Source organism: Micropterus dolomieu, linkage group LG18 (genome assembly GCF_021292245.1).
Source record: "Micropterus dolomieu isolate WLL.071019.BEF.003 ecotype Adirondacks linkage group LG18, ASM2129224v1, whole genome shotgun sequence".
NCBI lineage: Eukaryota > Metazoa > Chordata > Actinopteri > Centrarchiformes > Centrarchidae > Micropterus > Micropterus dolomieu.
The window spans coordinates 6,984,725-6,996,751 of record NC_060167.1 but is presented as its reverse complement, the minus strand read 5'-3'; the positions used below and the strand labels follow the sequence as shown (position 1 = coordinate 6,996,751).

Genomic DNA, 12,027 nt, shown 5'->3' with positions numbered 1-12,027 from the left:
CCATCCTCACCACTTTCTACAGAGGGACACTAGAGAGCATACTGACCAGCTGCATCTCTGTCTGGTTTGGGGACTGCAATGCCCCATACTGGAAATGTGTAGAGAGAGTGGTAAGGACAGCGGAGAGAATCATCAGAAAGGCACTTCCTTCCATCCATGACACTGCTCGCAGATGCTGCCTGACCACGGCTCAGACCTTCTCACCCCCACCATGGACTGTTCTCCCTGCTGCCCTCTGGCAAGAGGCTCAGCAGCATCAAAAGCAGAACAACCAGATTCCACAACATCTTCATCCCCCATGTCATAAGACCGCTCATGTCGCGGTGGCAGCCCGGCTGTCGGTGAGTGGCCTGTTTCTCCTTTCCCTCACATTCTGGTTTCTCCTGTGCCCTCTCTCTCTCTCTGTGTGTGTGTTCTCTCCCTCCCTGCTCCGGAGCCCGGCTGGCTACCCACACCTGCACCTCGTTTACCTCCATCCCCAGCCGCCGCACCTGCCAGCCATCAGCCTCATCACAGCCAGTATATCTACCCCGGCTTTCCACTCCATCCTTGCTCGATTGTCGCAGCTCTTGACCTGGTGTTGCCGCTTCATTCTGGCTTTTTTTCTAAAATTCCTTTTGCTTCACGTCCTCTTTGCCTACTAACCCTGTTTTCCCCGCCAGGTTCACTCACCTCTGCCTCCCAGCTCGGCCAGCCGGGCTCGCTTGCCTGCCTCCTCCTCTGGCCGCCTCCACGACGCCCTCCGGCTTCTCCTCTCGCACCCCGCCTGGACCCCAGTCTCCGCGCCCTCTCCTATCCGTTTGCCAGCCTCCCTCAAGCCTCCAGCCTAGGTGCCCTCCTTTCCTCCAGCTTCTCGGTTCCCCGTGTCCTCGTCTGCCTCTCCCCCTCCTTCCACCCGCCCTCGCCTCGAACCTCATTTTCTACTCTCAGCGTTGCGTTTGGCGTCCGTTCTGTCTCCCACCGTTACAGCTCAACTCCCAATAATTGCCCCCCTCCCATACATACGACAATAGTCACTTTACATGGACACTGAAGTCTATTGCATTGAGTAAGTGTTACTATCTGCACTATCATATTGTCTGTGTCACTACATCCCGCTGCTACATATAATTTTTCTGTTTGCTGCTACATTTCCAAAACAAGTCACAATTTCTTTTTTTTATTCTGCTTCTGTTTCCTTCTATATTTTTAGTCTATTTTATATTGCATATACTTATATTTATGTTTTTCTTTTACTTGTCTTAGTTTTTTTATTCGGAGCCTTGCAACGAAATCTGGCTCAAATGTACATTGTGAATGTGCAGTTGAATGACAAAGTCTGTATAAGTCCAAAAAAGGTCTTGAAAAAGAATCAATTCTGTCAGTTTAATGTATCATTTGTTATTACTTGATGTAGTGTTATGGCTCTTGTGAAACCAGCTTTGACACTGGAAATTTTATGGTTCAAATCATTGAGGCAAAATGTCACGGGGGTGTAAGCTAACTGACCCTCTGCTCTGGTGGCACCAGGTATCTTCAATATTGAACCTTTTCACAATATTCTAATTTTCTGAGATACTGAATTTGGGATTTTCATTAGTTGTCAGTTATAATCATCAAAATTAAAAGGAATGGACACTTGAAATATATCAGTCTGTGTGGAATGAATGTATACATTATACAAGTTTCACTTTTTGAATTTGGAATTACTGAAATAAACCAACTTTTTGATGATATTCTAATTATATGACCAGCACCTGTATAGTGATAACTGTTCAGCATTGTACTGCCCTTTCTCCACCTACTGGTAGCTGTATTTTTAGGCCACTGGGAATTTGAATATTGACCCTTTGGGGTGCTTGTCAGTGTGGAGTGCTGAAGCAACAGAGCAGGAGCTCTTTTTTATTTCACACAGAGCTCAGAAAACATGTACTTTAAAGAGGTGGTATTATGCTCATTTTCAGGTTCAAAATCTTATTTAGGGTTTGTACCAGAACAGGTTTACATGGTTTAATTTTCAAAAAACACAATATTTTTCTCATACTGCCCAGTCTTTCCCAGGTAAGGACTACTATCCAATCAGAAGCAAAGAAGGGCGGGTCGTAAGAAACAAGGTAGTGTGATCCAAATCAAAGCCGCTTCAGACTGTGACCGTAACCTAAGTCCACAACATCATTGTTCCACATCTTACCAAATACCACTACAAAAATCACCATATTTCAACTCAATTTTACATAAAAATTGGCCAAACAGTAGCTTTCACATCAGGTGTAACATTAGCATTATAGCTATAACTTTAGCTGTGTTAGCCAACGTGTACAACAACTCCGCACTTGAACAGTCTGTGAAGTTACATTGCCGTGTTATTAGGGCCCTATTGAATTTGTAAAGATTATTAGGGCCCTATTTCGTATTTTATGGGTTTCGCGCATGGGCGTGGCAAAATGACTCGCTAGCGCCACCTAGAAAATTGGAAAAAATTTGCCCCTCGTTCACGTTCAACCTACATGCACGAAATTTTCTGGGGACATGTATCATATCAAGACACACAAAAAAGCCTCAAGAACCCATACCCTAAACTCAACAGGAAGTCGGCCATTTTGAATTTTACGGCCATTTTTGGATGATTTACACACTTCGTACTTTAACGAACTCCTCCTAGGGATTTAGTCGGATCGACGTCAAATTTCTGCTGTGCCTTCTAAAGGCAGTGACGATGAAAAGTTGTGCTATTTGCGAGTCTTTGTCAATGGGCGTGTCTGTGGCGTCGATGATTCGCCGTGAAACAGGAAATTGTTGTAACTTCAGTGTACATGCTCACATCTGGACCAAAGTGTACATGTAGGATGAGAATCCCGCCCTGAACACATGTACATGCTGACATTCACCCACAGTCATAGCGCCACCTGCTGGCAACAGGAAGTGACTTAACAAAGCAGCCCCCGCCGCACGTTTCACCTACTTGCTCGAATTTTCTGCGGTACGTGTATCTTGTCCAGACGCACAAAAAAGTCTCTTGGAGCCATAGCCTAAACCCAACAGGAAGTCGGTCCATTTTGAATTTTAATATTTTTTGGATGATTTACACACTTCGTACTTTAACGAACTCCTCCTAGGGATTTAGTCCGACCGACTTCAAATTTCTGCTGTGCCTTCTAAAGGCGTTGAAGATGAAAAGTTGTGAAAAGTGCTGATGATGCTGCCTTGCCGTCTGCCATCTGAACAAAACTTTACGTGATTGATAACTGTCCCACCCCGAAGACATCTACACGCCAATACCGATTTATATTCATAGCGGCAAGTGCTATGTAGCTCCACATAGGGGACACAGGAAGTGACATATAGCACCTTCATGCGGCGTCGAAACCGCGTAGCAAATTCACAGCCGCACCGGCAGAGCTCCAGAATGTGCAACTCTGCCGGCTCACACCCGGACGCGCTACAAGTGCGAGGGCCCGCCCAACGCTGCTTGCAGCTTTAATTTTAAATATATTTCGCAACCAATAAAGCATACTTACAGGTTGTGATTGTGAATTTCTTGGCTCAAACAGAGTCAGAGTTGCATCGTCTTTTAGGACCACGCCACACACAACTGCCGCAACGTAATGTTCAATATGACACACACACACAAACCAGTGATCCACACAGCTTTCTCTTTTTTAAGTTAAAATGTTTCAACATTACTGAGAATGTAATGACAGATAAGCCGTATAAAAACCTTCCAGCTGTGTTTTCCTCTGCCGTTGTTGCTGCAGCGGTCTGTGAGTGGGCAGCTGGCCGGCCTCACAAGCTCCTCCCGCAGGTTGGCACAGGCTTCCCCCGCAGCCACTTGTGGAGCTCCTCAAAGCCAAAACTATTCAAGCACATTTTTGTTCGGCCATCACTTCTCGGAAAACTAAATATTTGAAATCTACACAGCTGATTTCTCACCTCAAAACTTCTCAGAAGTGGATTTAGTGATGAAATTCCATACGAAAACTGTAAAATATAAAACTTACTGTTGCTGGCCTCTTTCTGGTGCATGCAATGATGATGCAGTGAATAGTGAATAATCTCTGACTAATCAGCAGTCTGTTATGTTTTCACGTCACATTTTAGTATCCCTCAGCTCACTTAGAACCTCGATGGAGGTGAGGTGATACGAAAAAAAAAAGTTTTCACATCAAACTGGAGGGGTAATAAATAATAACTAATCTAATAAATTCTAAATTTAAGTAAACTAATCTTTAGAAAAAATGAAGTAAAAAGTGTAGCTTGAAGTGTAGTCTAAACCAATTTTAAAATAAACACTCAACACACCATAACAAATGAACAGCTGTAATGCCTCCTCTTCTCTTTCATTCCCTCTTACAGAGCTACCACTCCTACTTTCTCTTGTTCAGTGAGAAATGTGAGCTCTAGTTTGTCCTGCCAGCTAGCAGCGGAGATCTATGAGATATTCTGGTTTTTAACTGGCCGTGGGAGGAATGTACATGTAAAAATCTGTACATTCTTGGTTAAAAGCCATGTGAAATCTCTTTTCCCTTTTGTCTCCTCAATTCGTGTGTGTTTCCAAAATGTCTCTGGTGAATCTCGTGGACTCGACTCGCAAGCATCGGAATTCACAGATTTGATTGGCTCAGCAGCGTCACATGAGACGATTGGAGCACATGCGATTGGTCTGTGAGTTTCCTGGTCCGCTAAATCAGTACAGTAAATGCTAGAAAAGCTAAGCGGGTTAAAATAGAAACGCTCCTTCACGAGGTAGTAAGTCTCAATAATAAATTGGCTGTAGGTCGGCGGTCCGGAGAGGACAGCGGTCCGCCTATTAGTGACCTCTGACATAAAGCATTACAGCAAACAAGCTTCTGGTGCTTTTATTTTGCAGACAAAACCACAAAGAGGAAGTGATTATGTGAGTAACTGTTGCTCTAATGAATGAGATCTATTTCAGCATTGCTATCAATGTATTTATTTATTTTAATTTTTGCCGCCATCAAAGCATCATAATCTGGCCAGATATTATTGCTGGCGGGCAGTCCATAATCACAGAGAGAAGTAAACCTTTTGACAAGTTTCCCTTGTCAATGTTTGTATAAACTTAATCTATTATGTGGTTTATAATGGACTGTGATGCAGAAACAGTGACAATGTGACACACTCTTGGCTTACATTTTCCATGTTATCCGTCAGTGGCCAAGTCACAACAATATATGGAAACCTCATTTCTTGACTGGCTACTCACTGCTGTCTCAGAAGATACCTTTTGTGCCGTGCCAGCCACCTCTTTGAAAGGGTAGGGGGCAGTGGTAGACTGGATAATTGATTGCTATTTGTAACCTCACAGCTAGATGCCACTAAATCTTACATAATGAACATGTAAATCAAGAGATATCTGGCTCGTGATGAATGGAAAAATGTGGTCTTGTAAAACATCAGAAAAAATAAACAGCAGTAGTATGAAAGGGGACTGTCTTTGCTTTATTGTTGTTGTTATTGTTGTATTAGACATTACATTGTTAGTGTACAGTAAAGCTTTTTATTTGCTTTTATTTTATATAATTCTTATTCATGCACTAATATACCTTGGCAAAACCTAGTTTTCAATAAACCCGATTCTGAGCTTTTTGTTTTGGGAGATAAAGCCTGGCTGTAATATTACAGCAACGCAGGCAGCCTCTGTGCTGGGGGTTATTGCGCAATACCAGCAAGAATGATCGTCTTAAGGCCTTTTCACACGGGAAGCGACACTCCGCCTGCGTAGTTGCCTGGCCCCGCGGGGTTGCTCTGCGCTTCTCATGTGAACAGACACCGAGGCAAGCGCGAGTAAACGGAAGGCGGTCAATAGATGGTAACCACGGCAACAGCTTCTGTGCGCTACTGTATTCCTTCATAGCCTAGCTTAAAGTAAAACTATAGGCTAAGTAACGTAAGTTGATAGGCTATTTTATATATATTATTCATATTCACATGGCTGATAAATCTAGTCATGCAAACGCCCTCCGGTTAATGTCCCGGTAACTGTCCAGTGAACACATATTTCAGGGAATTCACAGACGGTGAGGATCAGTCTGTCATCATTTTGTGCTGCACGACCGCGACAGTTTCACGGGAACACGTCCGCTTGTCGCTACGCCTGTTGCAATGCCCACACCTCCCATCCAACACACTTGCATCTCATTGAAAATTAATTACGAGGCGCAGTTTTCTATGTCACAGCAACACAAAGGAGGCTAACCTTACCTCACGGCCGATGTGCACAGCTGTAGGGTTAACCTGTCAACATGCATAAAGTCGCTGACTTAGGCACAAAAATTTCTGATGGTTATGGTTAGGGTAGGGGGCATTGGCGGGACTGTCGCAAAACTGTACCAGTTTAGGTCACTTTATTGAAATTTAAATAAATAAAAAGAGAATCCACAAAATGGCAGATGGTCAGGTGATTTTGCGTGATCTGTCAAAGTGAGTATTTCAGCATCCTCCACCCATCCGTTCTGTCTTCCATCTGTGTGCGATAATCCTACTTCCTCTGTCCCACTTATTTCCAAACCAGATGCCTTTAAGCCCACTTCAGGAAGGACCGGAGGAATGTTGCAATACTCTCTTGATCCAATACTGTAAAATCAATCTGAGTCAGTTAAAAATAGTAAATCCTTCTTGGCTGTAATTTTTTTAAATCTGGCAACTGGAAAATAAATCTTGCACACACTGAATGGGGGTTGCGGGGACACTTGACTATGAATGGCCCTTTTAATAACCCTTTTTGTTGGGTAACTTTTTAAAGGAAGAAGGAAGAAAGCTCTCACATTCTCTTTGCGCTGAAAATGTTACATATACTGACAGTGAAGGTTCAACTTGTGGTGTTTTAGAGCATGAAATTAACAGTAAGACAAATTCCTCCATTAATAAAACAAAAATCATAGATTGTGACAACAGCAGATCATCTGTTTGCTTAACAGATTCTCATATAAACTCAGCAAAAATAGAAAGGTCCTCCCACTTTCAACTGCTCAACATGTGTAAATATTTGTATGAACATAAAAAGATTCAACAACTAAGACATAAACCGAATTGAGTTTCACAGACATGTGACTAACATAAATTAAAAACTGTGTCCCAGAACAAAGGGAGGTCAAAATCAAAAGTAACAGTCAATATCTGGTGTGGCCACCAGCTGCATAAAGTACTGCAGTACATCTCCTCCTCATCAACTGCAACAGATTTGCCAGTTCTTGCTGTAAGATGTTATTCCTCTCTTCCACCGAGGCACATGCAAGTTCCCGGACATTTCTGGGGGGAATGGCCCTAGCCCTCAAGGGTACCACATAAGGGAGGAGGATTTCTTCCCTGTAAATCACAGCATTGAGATTGCCTGCAATGAGAACAAGTTCAGTCCAATGATGCTGTGACACACTGCCCCAGATCATGATGGGCCCTCCACCCAGCGTACAGGCCTCAATATAACACTCGTTCCGAATTCCTCGTTCGTCGATAAACACTAGTCCGACCATCAGCCCTGGTGAGACAAATCTGCGTCAGTGAAGAGCACTTTTAGCCAGCCCTGTCTTGTCCAGCAAAGGTGGGTTTGCTGTCCAGCCTCTCTCAGCCCATTGTGGTCAGTCTGAGCACTGATGGAGGGATTGTCTGCTCCTGGTGTAACTCGGGCAGTTGTTGCCATCCTGTGCCTGTCCCGCAGTGGTGATGTTCTGATGTACCAATCCTGTGCAGGTGTTGTTACACATGGTCTGCCACTGCGAGGACTTTCAGCTGTCTTTTCTGTCTCCCTGTAGCACTGTCTTAGGGTGTCTCACAATACGGACATTGCAGTTTATTGCCCTGGCCACATTTGCAGTCCTCATGCCTCCTTGCAGCATGACTAAGGCATGTTCATGCAGATGAGCAGGGACCCTGGGCATCTTTCTTTTGGTGTTTTTCAGAGTCAGTAGAAAGTCTCTTTAGTGTTCTAAGTTTTTATAACTGTGTTTTTAATTGGCTACCGTCCATATGCTGTTAGTGTCTTAACAACCGTTCCACAGTTGCATAATTAATCGATTGTTTTTGGTTCATTGAACAAGCATGAAAAACAATGTTTACAACCTTTACAATAAAATTCTGTTATTTACATTATTTGGATGTTTGCAGATTTTTTACTTTCCCAGGGAACAACAGTGAATAGTAATTATTTTTAAATAATAAGTGATTGTTCCTTCACTTAATTTCCTGCATTCTGGTGAAAATGCTCCAATTTCTGCCTTTTCTGCACTAATTTGTGGTGGAAATGTTTTTTGTTTACGTAAAGGGAAACACAAAATTCATCATGTGACAATTCAAAATATATAAATAGAATATAATGCAGTGAGGCTCACAGGCATCCTTTTAAATACGTTTCTCCTGTAGATCAACTTATTTAATATCATCCCTTCTGAGTCAACACACATGATTTAGTCTCCACTCCTCTTTGTGTCTTTGTTTGGGAAAGTAACCTCTTTTAATGTGATTGTGGCACCTTTTCACCAAAAACAACAACACGTGATCAGGCAGAAACCTCACCACAAATTCACACACATGTTAACTTCAGGACCTCTGATAAAGTTACAGTCCACAAAAAAACTGACAAGTGGACTGAGGCGCAAACTTGTGTTTTAACGTTACATTTATGTATTGACACTCTACATGTCACGTTACCACTTGAACACAAACCGTCTCTGTCTCAAAGTGCGAGGTGGGTCCACTTGATCACTATCACCGCTCTCGCCTGTGTCGCTTCAGGTGCTGGATGCTGGATGCATAGTTGCTTTAAGGGGAAGTCCGACAGTGGAATATTCCTCTTGCAAATGTGTAAACACTGCGATAACAAGGTGTCCATGGAGTATGCCTCAGAGAAATTAACACTTTTAAGAGAATACCAAGAAAGAGAGTGTCTATTTTCCAGAGTTTACACAGTAAATGCCATGTGGGTGAAATTTTATAGATGATACTCTGACTTCCTGTTCCCGTGAAGGCAGCATGCCACAAGAAGCTGACAGAAACACTGAAGAGTTATGATATACACTGTCTCTTCCAGTCGCAGTGGAGTAGACTGCCAAGTTTTAATGTTGCAGATTTTGCAAGTAGTTGAAAGTTTAAACTTGTATTGTTGTGAATCTTTGGTGTAAACTCACCTTAAAACTTTCACCTAAACAAACGTGCCCCAAGAGCACCTCAATGCCCCCTTTTCCAAAATATTGCTTCCAATGCTCCCCGTTGTCCTATGAACGGCCCCTGGGGTGGCGGTACCGCCCCCGTTGAGAACCACAGCACAAGAGAATACAGTATAACGTGTTATAACTATGCACAATAGTGATGTGTGATACCACTTAATTCCTATCTGATCCAATACCAAGTAATACCCAGGCTGGTATTGCCAATACCAATACAGAACTGCCGCTTCATAACATCATCCTATTATTGTGACAGACTTCATCTCAGATGTTTAGCGAAGTTTGCGGTGTTGCTAAAGTATTTCAGTGTCTTTGCACACACATCGCACAGAGCAACGTTACCTTCACAGCTAAAATACAGCCAGACGTGTTTTTAAAGTCAGCCAGAGTCAGTATTCAATCGCGGGAAATGTAAAGGGCTGCAGCGGCTCACTTCAAAGAAGCTCAGTCACAGAGCTGTAGTGCAAGCATGACCTATCAACCGAGTATAATTAGACCATCCTGGTGACAGTAAGATACTTATAATAAAACACACACTCACTCCAAATGACTGAGTTTAGATATTGATCCTTTTATATGAGTATCGTGCTTATAGCAGGAACCGTTGGTATCAGAAATAGATACTTTAGGATCGATCCGCACATCAATGTGGGAAAGACTAAGAAGATGGTTTTGGACTTTAGGAAGAGAGGTCATACCCCACCTCCTCCCCTCTTCACTGATGGAGTAACTGTGGAGATGGTGTCCACCTTAAATATGTGGACCTGTACATCTCCAATGACCTCACATGGGCTACCAACACAGCCGGCATTATTAAGAAGGCCCACCAATGCCTGTACTTTTTGAGGAGGCTGAAGCGGGCCGGTCTCAATCCTGCTATCCTGACCTGTTTTTACCGATGTGTGGTGGAGAGCACACTGACATCCTCCATTACTGTCTGGTATGGAAACTGCTCTGCGGCTGACAGGAAGGTTCTGCAACGAGTAGTTAAATCTGCTAAGAAAATAACAACAAACAACTGCCTCCCTTCCCTAGATGACATCTATGTCAGCAGGTGCAGAAGCAGGGCATCAGGTATCATGAAGGACTCCACCCATCCGGCGCATAAACTGTTTGCCACTCTCCCCTCTGGCAGAAGGTTGCGCAGCCTTAAAGCAAGAACAACAAGGCTAACGTGCAACTTCTTTCCAGAGGCTGTAAGACTTTTGAACTCCTTGGCTTAGAGCTCCTCCTGCCCTTGCATGATTATTGCTGCTACTGCACAAGGCACTTTAATGACGTCATATGGTCTTAACTTTGGTTCAACTATGGTTTTAATATTGTTTGGTTAAGATTACTTAATGTTTTACATAGGGTCTATCTTAAAATTGTTATTTATTCTGTACGCTGCTGGACCTGGGAAACGAATTTCGTTCCTTCATGTTTTACATGTTTAATGACAAAGAACTGAACTAATGCACAAGCAAAAACAGAAACTTCAGGACAGGCCTTAACCAAGCAGCCAGAAGACAATGTGGATTAGGAACCATCGTAAAGAAGACTTTTCAGAAAACAAAGGATACATCCGTAGATTTTTATTGTTTTCACTTACATGTTATTATGGTTGTTGAGCTCCCAGTTGTTTCTGGGAACTCAGTTTATATGAATAATATTATCTTCATTTATGGCAAACAGTAATACTTGATTTTATGTAATGATTTTATGTGATCCTGTTCCACATTATATATATATATATATATATATATATATATATTTTTATATATATATTTTGATTCTGCCCCCCTCATTTTAAGGTGTTTTAAAATTACTCAAATTATTTAAAGCTGCAGTATGGAAATTCTCCAAAAACACAAAAGCAGCCCTGAATTACCATGACTTTGAAACTCCCACCCCCTCCCTTCCGGGGTCCTTCCAAAGCCATGTTCCCAAAACATGTGAACATGTGTTTCAGACACAGCTGGAGGACGAGCAGAGTGTGACGAACGGAGAGGAGCGCAGTGCAGCGGCTCATTAGCAGTAAGAAAACATCTAACTTTATCATTATGAAAATAAACAACTATCCCGGCTGTTAGTACTCGCTATCTAGCTAGCATGTTAATATTTAATAGGTTTAAAAAGACTGACTTTGATTCAGTAATGAGCTGGCTTGCTAAGTGTTAGCAACAGGTAGCTGTGCTGACACAGCTGTCGTAACATTAGGCAAAGCTAAAAACAGGCTGATACACATTTTCCATTACCAGTTACCATCAATTACACTACACGAACATGAAATTCGTGTTACACTCATAACATGTGAGTTGTTTTGCACGTTAGAGCTTCCACGGTGACAGCATTATTGTCTCTGATGAGGACTGCACTCTAGAGCCAAGCACAGACTGGGACAGGACCGGGATCGAGGCGAAGCAGAGGAGGGAGGGCAGTCAGGGTTCGAGTAAGAAGATGCAGGATGGGGAGGACGAGGTGCAAGCTAAGGAGCACATATTCTAGGACCTACGTCGAGCTTCAAACTCCAACAACGGCATATGAACAAACACACACACTAATTTTAGTATATTATTTCCTAGTGTACCTGTGGTACTCAAAGTTTCTCTGGTGTTTCCCCCTAAGCCCTTTGGGTGTCAAAAATAAAGTGCAATATAAATGTAATCAATTACTATTTTTAATACTTCTGTATTGTTTACTGATTACACCACAACTCACTACAGCTCTGCTTCAGCCATTGGCTCATCTGTGATATGTACATTGACCTGGTGTGTAATGTGGATACAGAAGTCCTGTTAGAGAACAACAAACCCCTATTCAGTAAAAATATCTTATGTCGATGAATGTTCTTTCCAGTTAAACCAATTATCTAATTTGGGCTTCTAAC

The 12,027-nt window shown here is 42.6% G+C and overlaps 1 protein-coding gene across 1 annotated transcript; it reads left to right on the top strand.

The window, feature by feature from the left end:
- The first annotated feature begins 276 nt into the window (after positions 1-276).
- Positions 277-1,254, top strand: LOC123957003 (programmed cell death protein 7-like). The gene is made up of 2 exons (XM_046029588.1): positions 277-341; positions 663-1,254. Exons 1-2 carry the CDS (start codon positions 316-318, stop codon positions 982-984), a joined length of 348 nt encoding a protein of 115 aa, XP_045885544.1. The 5' UTR covers positions 277-315; the 3' UTR covers positions 985-1,254.
- The last annotated feature ends 10,773 nt before the right edge of the window (positions 1,255-12,027 follow it).

Excerpts from the sequence above, each read along its gene's own strand:
- LOC123957003 (XM_046029588.1), top strand. The coding sequence starts at position 316 with ATGTCGCGGTGGCAGCCCGGCTGTCG. Across the intron at positions 342-662 it reads CGGTGGCAGCCCGGCTGTCG|GTTCACTCACCTCTGCCTCC; the intron begins GTGAGTGGCCTG and ends TTTCCCCGCCAG.